Genomic DNA, 15,014 nt, shown 5'->3' with positions numbered 1-15,014 from the left:
ATTTGCCAACTCTGGTCAGGGTTTCTTCCTGCAGAGGGACACATCAGAGAAGCAGTGACCACCAGGAAGTACATGGGCAGAAGGCTAAAGCAAAGGCGGAGATAGCGCCAAAAGGGACAAGGATCTGGGGACCTCGTCGTCGTCCTCCGCCAATCTAACTTCAACACACACCACTGTCCCCTCCTTTCTAGAGGGACCTCAGCATCTGAGACCCTATCACATTTGCACAATGCAGTTTACAAAATTTTTGAGCCATCTCTTTTATCATTTGAGGAAAGGAGCTGGCTGGAAACTACACAAGAATTAACTGTGAATTAAGATTAGAGTTAAAATTCTCTAACTCTAAATTTCATTAGAACTAAGGGGTTTCCCAATATAGACAGGCTGTTCAACCTGAAGAGCTGAAAGGGAAGAAGGGCCCCAGGGTGCTCGCCTTGGCTCCCAACTCCTAACCCTTTTAAGAAAAAAGATCATTTATAGAACTTTCTACCTCCCTTTCCATTTAATAAGAAAGTGTGCCCAGAAAAAACAATAGAGTCGCACAGTTATCCAAGTCTCCCAACCTCCTGGGGCCTTTCCCACTCTGGCTTTCACTTCCTTCAGTCACAAGTTCTCCCGGTCAGCTTCACCCGCATTCCTCTAGCTGTGGTGCAATCACATTTTAGCTCTACGAACTTCTAAAGAGAATAAAATGGCACACTTGTACCATCCGAGGAGTCAAAACCCTCTCCTCCCTCCCGTACCTTTCCCAGGCTCTTACTGCCCAGCCTCATGGCCTGCCTTTCTGTTCAGCTCCTGCGGAACTGCCCTGCCCTTATCCCTGGGAAAGTCTGCCTCCTCACACACCTTGCCTTACAATCCCTTCCAACAAGCTCAGAGTTTGATAAAGACCAAAAGTGATGCTTTGGCAGCAGGTGACGGATGGATGTGATCTGCCTCCTACAGGAATGCTATTTAAAGGGACAGCCCCACCATCCTCTCTTTCCACAGTGACAAGAGAAAAGCCTGCTCTTCAGTCTCCAGCCATGCTGCAAACTCAGCTCAAGTTAACTTCTGACTCCCCCAATCTGCACCCTGGCCTGCAGCTCCTGCTTCCTGCTCAGGTGGGAGGGAAAGCACTTGACAACTCACTGAGGTGTGGGGGCTGAGGGGGACTCATCTTCACCTCCTTTGGTGACAGGTACTTGGGAGAAGCAAGAGACCTTGTGGGGAAGAGGGCTGAAAGAACATTCTTCCCCCAACAACGTGAGCACATTTCAGCCATGTGCCAGCCTCTTCTCAAAGTCAAACTTTGTGAGAGAAAAATTAGCTGATCCTGGCAGCAGGGTCTTAGACTACGAAAGCTGGTCCTTAGCTGGGACCACGCTTGCTTGCTTCAGGATCTAGTGCTCCTTGGCCAGACCTCAGGCTGCACCTTGAGGCTGCCCTCTTTACCTGCCTCCTAGATAGAACAACATAGCAGAAGGGGCAGCATCCCTGCCCCCCAAACCAAAGACAACACCTCAGCAAGCTTCTCCCTCCAGGCTTGGTGAGAAGAGAGATTCTATTTCACTACTGCAAGGAAGCTAATGGAGGTTTAATGGAGGAAAAAAACTGCACTAATGAAAATACTGAGGCTACAAGCAACTCTCCCTGCAAGTCAGAGCAATTGGGGTCAGCATTCCTCCTGATAATCGCTCATCAGTTCTTTTGGGGCCTAAGTTGAGCAAACCGAGGGGTCCTGGGGTAAAAACCATCCATGGTTGACTGTGTCCTGGGCTGTAAGAAGTCAGAGATCCTCCTCGTTGAGGAAGCAAATACCGGAAATGCTGACGCATCCTATTTTTTTTTCATGCGTCCATTCCCTTCTGATCCTTCACCTTTCATTCCTGCTGGTAAATGTAGTTGCATCCTCACCTCTCCTCTTGGCTCCTCCTACAGCTTTCTGGATTCTATAAAGAGGCAGTCTGTCAGCAGAAAGTCCAGGACCAAGCACCAGACTTGGGTTCCAATTCCAGTTTAACACCTGATTCATTAAGTCCTTTGTTGTTGCTGGATGTTTCCTGACCTGCAATAGGAAAGCCTCACCTGCCTACTTTGCAAAATTGCTATAAGTATAGAAAAATGATTTGGGGGCCAGGCGTGGTGGTGCACGCCTTTAATCCCAGCACTTGGGAGGCAGAGGCAGGTGGATCGCTGTGAGTTCGAGGCCAGCCTGGTCTACAACGGGAGTCCAGGACGGCCAAGGCTACACAGAGAGACCCTGTCTCAAAAAACCAGAAAAAGAAAACAAAATGATTTGAAAAAAATATAGGTGGTAGATAAACGTGTGGGCATAATTACATGTCTGTGAAAAGAGATTGTGTCCAATTGCAAAAATTTTAGGACTGAAAAACAAATCTGTTGATGTGGAGGTGGGTGAGATGCAAGAGGGAAATGGAGGTGGTTATAAAATCTGTGTGGTGATAGAGTTGGCTATTCTTTGTTTTGACTCTGTCACAGATACACAAACCTGCACATGACAGGGCTGCATGTACATACACAGAGAACCAGTGTTACTAAAACTGAAATCCCACATATCCTAGCTGTGACTATGAACTAGAGAATTGTGAGGTGTTACCATTGGGTGAAACTATGTGAGGGTAGAGTGGATTGTTCTGTATTGTTTCTTACAAATACATTGTAGATCAAGAATCTCAATTTTTTTTAATTAACAAAAGAACATCCTCTCTGCCTCCATTGCTACTTCTGTAGCTAACCTCTGGGAGGTTCTTTGTAAATGAGTCTCCATGCATATGGAAAGGGGGTGCCTTTGTAGCCCCTCAAAAAAAAGAACCAAATGGAGAGGCAAGAGTGTAGGGTCAGCAGGGTGCAATGGTATTCGCCTACAATCCCACTATTTGGGAGGCTGAGGCAGGAGGGTCATGACTTTGAGGCTAGCTTGAGACCCTGTCTCAAGGGAAAAGAGAGGAGGTGTCATTGGTCAGACCCCCTCAGCCTTTCTTGCCTCATCAGCTTGTCTGACACTGAATCACCCCTTTGCATGTAATGTCTGCTTTCATAGGAAGGAAGGACAATTCACTGAAACATGAAGCAAGAGTCTCTGTTGCATCTATTCTGAAGAGCAGACAGTAACACAAATGCTGGTTGATTAGGGGCGTCCAGTAAAGGAAGAACTGACTGACCTCCGGTCTGAAGAAATAAAAAGCAAACACCCATACACAACCCCAAAACAGCTATCAAATTGGTTTAATGAAAGCTGGGTGGTTTTGCTGAAAGCCAACAAACAATTGCTTCCTTTTCATAGTGGAAGTACGTACGTGACCCTAATTAATCAACTGGCTAATTGTATTTTCCCATTCCAGCTATTCTGGACCTGTGACACATACGATCTGTTACTCCAGCCCTCCCTGGCAATGACTGCGTGGGTGAAGGATGGGGCTACTGACTTCTGCCATGGAGTTACTAAACCTAGTTAGTGCTGTATTAAATGGCCCAGGCTCTGTGACACTTGAAATTCTAATTAGTACAAAAAGGGCTAAGTTGAAACAGCTTGTTCTCCCTCAAGGATCCCTACTCTTGGGTCCTCCAACCTAATGAGGTTTGTGAAATTTAAGGTCTACAAAAGAAGTCCCTGCCTAGAGAAACAGCTGTGCTCAGGCTGACAAGGAGACTTGGGGTCAAGTTAGTCCCACACGTTAGAGTACCCCCAAATGGCGTAGGAGGGGAAAACCCACATGAGTCTGTTTTACTTGGCTGTCAGGTAATGTTCTGGGTTGTGGAGACCCACAAGGAAAAACAGGCAAGGTAAGAACAGGGGAGACACACTCTTTACCCACAGGAGGCAGGAGAGTAAGCGGGCGATGAACCCCTCGAGGGGCAGGCAGTCAAGCAGAGGTGGGAGAAGAGGGTCCCTGGGCTGCCTGCTGCAGGAGGAACAGGCTGGATGTGTGCTGGACACATTTGGAAAAGGAAGAGAGAAGATAATCGTCCTAATGAATGTGCAGGAGACAAGAGCAGCTCCAGCGGGAGGGTTATAAGCTCATTATGGTTTAATACCATGATTGATCATCTCTGCCCGCCAGCATTATCCTAGAATAGTGATGAAGGTCGGAGAGGCCCGTGCCTGTCAGGGCTCAAGCTGGAGTCACCAAAAGATACACAATATGCTTACAGGTCACTGTTTTTTTTTTTTTTTTTGTTATTATTCATGTTTAAAAATTCATGCATGTGGCACCACATCCCTTTATGTATAAATCGCTATGGCCCCAGCGTGTCCCACTTCTCCAAGATTCCTCAGCCATGGATATTCCTCTATATGCCTTTCAGCTGTGGGTGCCTCTCCCTGGGCACCCTCCCACTCTTCTCCCCTTTTGAAGAAATGGCTGCAGCTTTCACTGTGGTATGGCTCTTGGCACCTCCAAGAGGCCCTCAGTGGGAACTGGCTGGCAGACGGTTCAGGTAGAAGGCCCGGGAAACCTCCCGATAGGCATTGCGTAGCAGGACGTAAGGGAAACAGGACTCCAACATGTCCAGAGTCAAGAAGGGTGACTCCTCCACCACCTGAAACAGACAGCCAGAGGTGAGACCTCCCAGAAGGCATCTGTGACATCATTTCATCATACAGGCCCGAGGCCCTTTGCAGCTCTGAGGGTTCGAAGTGAATAGAACTCTTCCCCGCTCCCTCCCTGGATTTGGGTCCCAAAAGCCATGTGTCCTCCAGGACTCCATTTCAATGACCCATCCCTTTCATCAGGGATAATATGAAGGGCATAGAAAAAAATTGGCAAGAGAAAAGAAAAACAAACCATTTTCCTAGACTCAGGACAGCTCCCTCTCTCCTGTTCTGGATTCTAAATCACATGTGGGCAGCATAGGCATGAGTAAAGATGGCGGCTGGCAGTGCTCGTTCATCTCAAAGCTTTACAGGCAGAGAAACTATCACTGCTGTAAGCCAAAGAGAGGGGACCTGAAACCACAGAGCTCCTCTTATACTGGGCCTCAGGCTCCTCCCTCTCCCAGCACAGCACCTGGGGAGCAGTAAGGATGCTACATAAAGGACCAGGCGTGATTAATTAGTTTAATTAGAAGCTTTAATGCTGTGGCAATGCCAGCAGTCCCCATAGCTAAACAGAAGATAGACTGGGTGCCTTGACTCGGGGTGAATGTAAGGGTGTGAGAATGGGCAGAGAGGCCCAAAACAGAAGCACAGCCTAGAGTTGAGCTGGGTTTCCATCTGGGTGGGAGAAGCAGGGTGCACATTCACAGTATCTTCTTCACTCTAGAAATCATGCAGGGGACAGACACAGCGGTGCACACCTATACGCCCATCGCTTGGAGAGGCAAAGGCAGGCGGATTGCTGTGAGTTTGAGGCCAGCCTGGTCTACAAAGCTACACAGAAAAACCCTGTCTCAACAAAACAAAACAAAATAAAGGAAAAAGGAAATCATGAGCTGAAGCCCATGCTCCGGAGAGGAACCCCTCTGGCAGTCCACACAGTGGGCTCTCCCCACTATGTCTGGTATTTCGAGTTCTGCAGATCCACTAAGGAAACAGAATCTACCGTGTTTGGTATCACATGTTTGTTTTTGCCTCTCTCCAAAGTCCCTTCAAGTTTTACATTGATAAGATTTTGCTGTTTGCAAACACATGCTCACAGAGTGCACACACGTGGCCTCAAAAGAGCAGCAACACAGCCTGAAGGAAAGAACATCTGCTGTCAAAAACACAGCCCCAGTCAGATGTGGTGACTCACGCCTGCTGTCCCAGAACCCAATGCTGAAACAGAAAGAGTCGCATGAGATCGAGGCCAGTCTGGACCTAATATTGAGTATCCGGCTAGCCAGGCCACATAGCAAAACATTGTCTCAAAAAAACCAAACAAACAAAAAACACAAACAAACAAACAAAAGACGCCAAAATCAAATAAACTCTGACGTCCCAAAACAAAGGCCAGCAACAGAGAGTCTCTTGCTTGGTGAGATTTCCAACCCTCGGCCAGCGGATGGGAGCAGGTGCGGAGAAATGTAGCTTCAAAAAGGAGCCGTTGCGCCATAACTTTCTATTCTCCACCAAGAGACTAGGAGCAGTCTGTGGCACTGGAAACAGCCCTAAAGACCCAGAGACTTGGGTGCTGGCCCCAGATCAGCCATGTGTCTTGAATCTCACTCTGCTCGTCCACCATTTCCCTGCTATCAACTTTTAATGCTCAGGATCTAATGTGGCTCCGACATCAAAGCTCTTGACTGTGAGAGTGCCATCTCTTTCTCCAGGAAATTCACACCAGGAACAGGCTGTCAGCCCGAGAGTGGACAGTACTAACGCTGGACAGTGAGAACACAAGACCCCAAGGAGGGAAGTGCTGGCCGGATTGTGGGATTACACAAATAGCCTTTTAACTCAGAACACAGTGCCTTCCTTCCAATCATCTCCAATTTCTCTGTGGAAACATTTGCATTTAAATTGCTTTGCAGCAGCTAGTCCCTCCAGTCTTCACTCTAGCAAAATGTATCTGGTCCTGGCTCTGCTCCTGTCAGGGCTACCAAGGGCAGGAACCTCCTCACCTTTTGGGGCAGGGATGTAGGTGGGGCTAAAAGGCGATTCATAACACAGTCACCTCCCACCACCCAGAGGAAATAGAGCCATCACGCTTAAGTCACCCAGAAATTGAGCAGCAAGCACAGAGCGCTCCACTTATCGAGCACTCAGTGTCTACAGTGCTCTTCCTCAAACATCTCCTGATTCTAATGATGCCATCATGAGGATCAGAGCTCACTGCTGTGGGTAAAGCACCATGCAGTTGCCGGGCATGAAGACGTGCATCTGCAATCCCGGCACTCAGAGGTTGAGGCAGGGGCATTCTGAGATGGAGATCACACTGAGGGGGTAAAATTGTCTCAGAAAGAAAGAGAGAGAGGGAAAGGAAGGGAGGAAAGAAGGGAAAGAGGAAGGAAGGAGGGAGGAAGCAGGGAGGGGAGCTCTTAATGCAGGTGCTTGCCTATTGTATTTCTAGCACCCTCCTCCCAGGAGGCCTCACACCCCACACACATGTGCACAGCTCAGACTCACTCTCTTCCAATCCTAATAAAAGGTGGGTAGGCCTTTCTCTGCCTGAGACGTAGAAACCTCTCAGGGCCTGAGCCTTTAAAGAAGGGAGCCTAAGGGGGTGGCCCCAAGATGTCTGCGCCTACATTTCTAAGCCCACACACCACACAACTAAAACAATAACAATAAAAATAAATAAGCTGAATATGGGGATAAATGTCTGTAGTAAAAGCCCTCCAGGGATAGAGGCAGGAAAGCCAGAAAGTTGAAGGCATCCTTGCTTATATATCAAGTTCGAGGCCAGCCTGGGACACATGAGCACCTATACATACATACATACATACATACATACATACATACTTTCAAAATATATCTTTGTAATTTCACTGACATCTAAGCTTGAATTAAGAATGTTTGGACTGGGACTGGAGAGATGGCTCAGCAGTTAAGAGCACTGACTGCTCTTCCAGCGGATGTGAGTTCAATTCCCGGCATCCACATGGCAGCTCACAACTGTAACTCCAAGATTTGGCACTGTCATACAGACATAGATACAGGAAAAACACAAATACACATAAAATAAACACAAATTAAAAAAAAAAAAAAAAAAAAAAACGCTTAGACTTGGGCCAGAGAGCTAGCTCAACTGGCTTGCTACCAAGCCAGGAGACCTGAGTTTGACCTCCAGGAGAGAATCAATTCCTGCAAGTTGTCCTCTGAGCACACATGTACCATGGCATGTACATATACAAACACAAATAAATGTAAAAATATTTTTTTACCCTTAGACTCATCAGAGCTCTGTATCCTAACAAAACAAAAGGGAAATTATTTTTTAGTCCAGTCCCTGTTCTCTTCTCACCTCATCTGGGGAATTTTGAACACGCACAGACTTCCCTACCTGCACATCTCAGCTGCAGCCATATATCCGTGGATAGCAGAGGTACGTCCACTGGTCACCCCAGCAGGGCGGTCTTAGAACAGGAGTTCTACAGGTGAGCTGGGGAGCTCTACTACCATCAATATCCTGAGTGTGTGCTATGAGTTGGGGTCCCCCCTCTCCCACTAGACCAGAGGAGGTTAGGGTAAGAGGAACATTAGCCCCAGCAGCCCCCCTGCCCAACCTGGAGAATCAGACTATCAGATGGGGAAAAAAAGTGAGTAAATATGCTGAAGAGAGAAACAGAGTCATAAGGAAGAACTTTAAAAAGTCGACTGAGCCAGAGCTCCTGGGACTTTCTGCCAAATTAGAGACAAGCACGCAGCTTGAAGAGCAAGGAAAGGGATAGCATGAACTGCCTGACTTATGGCCTTGCCAAGCTCCCCACCTTATAACCAAAACTACTCCCTTCCTCCTGTGAGCCCCACACCCAAACCTCCTTAAGTCCCCTCTATACTATCCAGTATTCTCTTCGTAAGCATCCTTGAAGACAAGAAACACACTGGTAGGAAGTTGTCACAGAAAACCAAAGGCAGACATTGCCGCTCCTCCAAGTCAGACTCAGGAGTACTGTAGGACAAGAGACCCACGAGCTAGGGGTGAGAGAGGGTCCCGTTCTGCCTAGAAGTCCTTAAGTGCTCTGCTCTGGGATCACAAGACAAGTCTAAAATGTTCACCAAAATGAGGACAGATCCAGAAAGACTAAAATTCTTAGTTAATGATTTTGGTTGATGACATGGCAGGGACCTAAAGCCTAAAAAGGGAGTCTCCTGCCGGCCCTCCCTCTCCATTCCCGAACCAACTTAGAAAGATACATACCAAACGCATGAGCAGAGAAATGGATTCACGATTTCTGGTTTTGAGCTTGTCAGTCTCCTGGCCCAGCTGCAAGAGGCTGACAGAAGCCACCTGCAGAGGAAGCATTTGTAAAGAAAGATTTTTATGGAGGTCAGAACAGGACAGCCTCAGGCTACAGGAACTTAAGATCAAGCAGGAGCATTAAGACTGGCTAGGCTGTTCCTGAAAGCTCCTGGTGGGAAAGCGTCAGGTCCCTAGGTTTGAGAGACACACATTGCCTACAAACCAAAATGAATCCCAGTGGCTTAGCCCATCAATGCAGACAGAAGGGACTCACCAAATGCCAGGAAAGAGGCCACAAGGGACAGGGAAGAGCCTAGAACAAAGGCTGGTAATGCTGTGCACCAGCACTAACCTCTTTTCCTCAGCAACCCCTGGACACCTCTGTCATCAGACTGTTTACAGTGGACCCTGTACCCCGATGCCAGGGGTGAACCTCTGATTCAGACAAAGGTCTCAGTATTCTCCTCCCTCGAGGCTGTCATCTCCACTCGCTGCTAGGCCTCCAACACGTCAAGGAAGTAGACAGAGCATGAGTCACACAGCCCAGGCCCAGGTTGTCTGGACACAGCAAACAAACAGGGCAGAAGGGAACAAAGGAATGGCATGGGGGAATCTCTTTCCTCAGAGATCTGGTGGAAACCCTCCTGACTTTTAAGATGGTTAGAGCCCATTCAGTTTAGTTGGCTGCCCCAGCCTAAGCGGAGACCCTCCGACCAGCCTACTGTCCCTGGTGCATCAGAACAAGCGGAGAGTCCCTGAAAAGCAGTGTGCTCTGCTGTTCCTTTCTGACTTAATTATCAACTCAAGACCATGCTTCACAAAGGAAGAAGCTCTCCGTTGCTGAGGATGTTCAGGCAGGGCGAGGGTAACGGCCATGAGTCAGGGTGTGTGGACGGGAATCCTCCATAGAGACCCAGAGTTGAAAACTCTAGGCCCTCTTTCAACTATGGAAGATTATTTATTCTAAGAGAAAACTGAGATCAGTGGTAATACTTACAGGAAGTCAAACTGACTGAAAACATTTTCAACAAATTTCAAACAAAATAATCTATTGCTTGGTTGTAAACTTCAGCCCACGGAAAACCAGTGCAGGTATTCTCAAAGTGAAGATCCTAAGGTCAAGCCCACTTGTTGGGAGAGCTAATGACGCTTGAGAACTGGTGAGTGACAGTGCAGAGGGGGAGTGGCCTTAGAGAGAAAGACATTCGGCCTCACCATGTATCTTTGATCCCCTGGAGACCAAGTTAAAAACCCAAGGCCGGCCTCAGCCTGCATTCTAATTCAGGAGGTCGGGGGTAGAGGTGAGGAGTCTATTATAGCACGCTCCTTGGGATATTCTGACATACGCCAACATGGTGAATCACAAATCAGTTTAATCTCTTTAGTTTATAAATGAGAAAACTGAGACCTCAAAAGTGTCTGTCCAGAGGTCACAGGACTTCACAGTGAAAACTCAGATTTTCTCATTGCCCTATGATCTCCCCAAATATCTGGACAGAAGCTGAAGTCCCAGCTGTCAGGAAAGCTAGAAAAGTTCCTGCCTTTTACAAGTAGCACCCACTCCTCTTGCATGAATGACATGAGAGGTCAGATTGTCTAGACGATCAAAAGTCAAGCCATTTCGACTCACCACCAGAAACTCCTTGAGGTGGGTTTCAATGTTTTTATTGTATAGAGTGAAGAGGGCAGCAGACACCTGGATGATGGCTTTGGTCAAACAGTGGATGTTGTTGTTGTAGCCTAGGTTAGCGTGGATGGAGGGAAAACAAAGAGAATGACAAAGTGAACAGCCCAGGCCCTAACCGAAATATCTCTCTCTCTCTCTCTCTCTCTCCTCTCTCTCTCTCTCCTCTCTCCTCTCTCTCGCCTCTCTCCTCTCCTCTCTCTCTCTCTCTCTCTCTCTCTCTCTCTCTCTCTCTCTCTCTCTCTCTCTCTCTCTCTCTCCAGTCTGGACCACCCTAACTGACCCCAAAATAACTAGCATTTGGGGACTAGAAGAAATACATTCCAGGCCTAGAGAGATGGCTCAAAGGTTTAGACTGCTCTTCCAGAGGTCCTGAGTTCAATTCCCAGCAACTACATTGGCTCACAACCATCTATAATGAGATCTGGTGCCCTCTTCTGGCCTGCAGGCATACACGCAGGAAGAGCATTGTATACATAATAAATAGTCAAATCTTTAAAAAGGAAGTATATTTCTATGGCATTTGATTGAAATATAATTTTATACACACATCGTTCTCAAGTGCTTTTTGAAACAGAAATTTACACCTTTAAAGAAGTCTACATGCTCCAGGTAACTTATCTTTACTTCCCTCTCCAGCAGGGTCCTTCAAATCTACATCTTCCTTACCGTCTTTCTCAATGCTGTAGAAGGAAGAAGGGTCAGTGGCAAGGAGTGGGAGGGAGACAGCCAGGAAGATCAACAGTAGACATGCCACCTTATACTCCTCCTCAGGGGATGAGTTGTCTGAGGGAAAGAAAAGGGCATGAGGGAAAGTAAGGGCGTCAGCAGACTGGAGTTAGTGCAACAGGGTCCCACTTCACAGAATCATAGTCACATAGGAAAACATGCCTAACATGCTTCAGCATGTAGGTTAGCAAGTTAAAGGTGACTAAAGGAGACAAGAAAAGTACCCAGTTATAGTGGGGCCCAAATCCTAGAGCCCCACCCCTGCCCATGGCAGAGCAAAGTTCTCTTCAAGGGCTCTGCTGGCATGCATCCTAAATTCTCATTGACCAAGGGAGAAGAAAAATGGATGAATCTGACAAATTTGAAGAGCTTAATACCAAGTCCTAGGTTCAGTTCTCTTCAGGATATATATATATATGGGCCAATCAGAGACATGGGTAATGGAACATGTATGAGTGGGCCTGAGAGGAAACTGGAAGATGCACAGGATCCCTGTGGGAAACTTGGATGTCATCCCACACAACTTAGTGTAAGATCATGTGCTATCTAGAGCCTCTCTCTCATTGATTCATCTGCATGAATCTCATTTTTCCGACCACAAGTTCCCTGAGCATCTTCTGAACAAGAGACTCTCACTCAGGACCATGTTTGTCTGCGTCATCAACAAAAGCTAGATCACCTCTACGAGCATCTTCTGAAGCTTAGGGGCTATGCTTTGTCCTGCCTCCCACTTAGACCCTCTGAATTTACTACCTCAAATAAAGACTTCTTTAATTCTGATGTTCCACCTGCCCAAAAGTGGGGCACAGCCTTTCTTTGCCCAATTCCTCCATCTTACCAGCTTTCAGATTGGCAATGGCAGCTACCAGGGCTGGGTCAATGTCACAGCTCACCCCTGCAGCAGATGCCAGCTCAAAGACACTCAGGGTGACCTGACAGAGAACAAAACAACTTCCTGGAGAGAAATTCTAGCAAGGAGAGGTGCTTGGCAGAAGCTAACAGCAGCAACAATGCCTAGGTCACAGCATTTTAACTTATGATGTACTATTATTTTTCTAGTCTTCTCATAGCTATAGCCTGCAAAGGGGAAAACAAATCTTTGTGGAGCTGTGGAGATAGCTGTCAATAAAGTGCTTATTGTACAAGCACGAGGACCTAAGTTTGAATCCCAGCACCCACATTAAAAAAAAAAATGTATATGGTGGTGTACATTTGTAACCCTAGCTCTGGAGCAAGAGCAGAGAGGCAAGCAGATTCATTGCCAGTCGGCCTAACCATATCAATGAGATACCAGTTCAATGAAAGATGTTGACTCAAAAAATAAGGTAGATAAAAACCGAGGACACCTGGTCAACCTCTGGTTTCTATAAGCACATGCACACACACATACACGCACCCATACACAAATTCACAAACCCACATTACTATAAACACACTGCTTGGTATTCACAGAAACATTATTTTCCTAAATGCTCATTTAATCAATGCAGCCAAGGTTATTTATTTTCTTGTCGCCGATTACCACTTCCTTCCTTTCATGCTTTGGTGCAGGTCCTCCACTCTCTAATGTGGTTCCCTCTTCTCTTTTTCCATCTAAGTCATGTGCACCCCTCAAGCTCAATTCAAGACTTATAGGCCTCCCTGAGCCAGTACAAACTGATTTTTGTTTTTTGTTTTTTTTAAAGCACATCTAAATTGCAAAGGCCCCACAGATGTTATAGCAACACACTTTGCTGCCTTCTGCTCAGCCCTTTGTTTAAATCCTTTGCACTCACCTGCCTGTGGCCACGAGGCCAAGCAGGTCAGAGACTAGTGAATGACCTGTGGTCCTGAAGGAAGAAAGGGATGGCTGACAGCTCTCATTTTCCCTTCTCCTACTCCAGCCCTGAGACAATACAAGACTTTCCTCCAGGTCACGCCCTTTCTCTACCTGCCTGCCTACACTCTCAAGCAATCTGAGCCTAAAAGTCAGAACTGTCCAGATGATGTGAACTGGACAAGCTCCTGACAGGACGGAGCACTCAGCCTTAACATCAGCAACCCAGGCTATGCGTCAAATCAAAACCTTCTAACAGGCATAGCCAGTCAAGCATCACCTATCATCTGACTCCCGGATGATTTGGGGGCAGAAAGAAGAGGAAATGTCATGAATATTTTGATTCCCATGTAAGGAGGTTCTTAACATTTTACTTTAATTCTTCCTGCTCACCACTTCAGACCTCTTTCCTCCAGATGAACCAATCACAAGAGAGATAGCCTGTTCACTGTACCAGAAGGAACCTGTCCCCAGGCTTTGGCTGTATTTACTGCATAACACATTTGCTTGTACTAGAGGATTCAAAATACAAGCTAATTCCAAGGGAAGAAGGAGTGGACAGCTGACTCCATTTGCCTGCAGAAGCTCTTCGCCCTCCCTCTCTTTCCTACTCTCTTTTCCTCTCTCCCACTCTTTCTCTCCTATGCCCACGGGTGCCTGAGACAGATGATGGGGGACTGAACATTTACAACTAAGAGGGAGAGCCGGGCGTGGTGGCGCATGCCTCTAATCCCAGCACTCGGGAGGCAGAGGCAGGCAGATCGCTGTGAGTTCGAGGCCAGCCTGGTCTACAAAGCTAGTCTAGGACAGCCGGGGCTACACAGAGAAACCCTGTCTTGGGAGAAAAAAAAAAAAAAAAAAACTAAAAAGGAGAAAAGACTGAGGTTGGGTGGGAAAGGAAAAAACAAATCTTACAAAAAGTACTCCTGACTAAGAAGGGGACCTGTTTGCAAGTAACGTGGCATCTACTTTGCGTATTGCTCATTTCAAATGAAAACCTACAGGTAATACTCCAGATCTCACCTGTCTCCCCAGAGAGATGTTTCCCCAAGCCTTTCAGGGCTCTCACTTTCCTCTGTATCTCATCTGGCTCCCCAGATCCGCCCGCTCCCTCTCTCCCTCCCTCTCCCCCTCCTTCTCCCCCTCTCCCTCCCTTTCCCCTCAAGCTCGGCCTGCCATGTTTCCCCATTCAATCCCAACTCTTGTTCCTACAGAATTCCTCAGAGCCCTAGTCCTTTACAAGACCCTAAGACAGCCTATGTCCTCAGCAAGCCACATGACTGGATCCCAAGTTGTACCCTCACCTTGATGTCTGTGTCTGGAGTGACGAATTCCTTCAGGCACTCAATGGGGCCCATGAGAAATGGGCAGTGGGAAGAAAAAACCTGGAGAATGAGAAGATAAGTATGTCCAAGACCAGATAGAGATGGACAGAAAGGGGGCCTTGACTTAAGAAGGCAGCTTTCCACTCCCATCACCTAGGCCTGGTGGTCTTCTAAGCTCAGCGGTCTGAAGGCCTCTGCCATGCCCAGCCCCCTCCCTTCCATGCTCTCAATGTTTCACGCAAACGTCACCCACAGAAAGGCCTCGGGTTCTGCAGTAGCCTCCCCCACTCACCTCCTGAAGTCCGTCTTGCGCCATGGCCCTAAAGCTGAGAATCACACCAATGATGGTCATTCGCTTCAGCACATTTTCAGCCCCTGAAGAGAAAGCAAATTGTTAGAACAGAGAACGCGGGAAAATGGTGATGATTTTTTGCTTCTTCAGACCCAGCTTAACCAACCCAGTTCCTTCAAAGCCCCTGACATCCACAGTGTTTCCCTCAGGGTTTCTTTAGGAAGGTGTTTACCCGTCAGCTGGGGCAGAAGAGATGCCATCAAGTCTGGCTTGCTGAAATTGGATCTGATCTGAACCAGTATATCCATGTTTTCTACCACCAGCTTCTGCAGTTGAGGAAAAC

The 15,014-nt window shown here is 47.3% G+C and overlaps 1 protein-coding gene across 1 annotated transcript in view; it reads right to left on the bottom strand.

The window, feature by feature from the left end:
* Nucleotides 1-4,321: 4,321 nt before the first annotated feature.
* Nucleotides 4,322-15,014, bottom strand: part of Nckap1l (NCK associated protein 1 like) — a 46,251-nt gene continuing 35,558 nt past the window's right edge. Inside the window, exons 24-31 of the mRNA XM_051160492.1 lie at nt 14,904-14,997; nt 14,672-14,754; nt 14,359-14,439; nt 12,077-12,170; nt 11,179-11,295; nt 10,456-10,565; nt 8,784-8,873; nt 4,322-4,542 (exon numbers count right to left, since the gene is read on the bottom strand). Coding sequence (XP_051016449.1) covers nt 4,411-4,542; nt 8,784-8,873; nt 10,456-10,565; nt 11,179-11,295; nt 12,077-12,170; nt 14,359-14,439; nt 14,672-14,754; nt 14,904-14,997 — 801 coding nt within the window. The 3' untranslated portion in view covers nt 4,322-4,410. The remainder of the gene's footprint in view (nt 4,543-8,783; nt 8,874-10,455; nt 10,566-11,178; nt 11,296-12,076; nt 12,171-14,358; nt 14,440-14,671; nt 14,755-14,903; nt 14,998-15,014) is intronic.

This window comes from Acomys russatus, chromosome 17 (assembly GCF_903995435.1).
Source record: "Acomys russatus chromosome 17, mAcoRus1.1, whole genome shotgun sequence".
NCBI lineage: Eukaryota > Metazoa > Chordata > Mammalia > Rodentia > Muridae > Acomys > Acomys russatus.
Note: the sequence above shows the minus strand (reverse complement) of the source record. Positions and strands in the feature narration are given on the sequence as shown.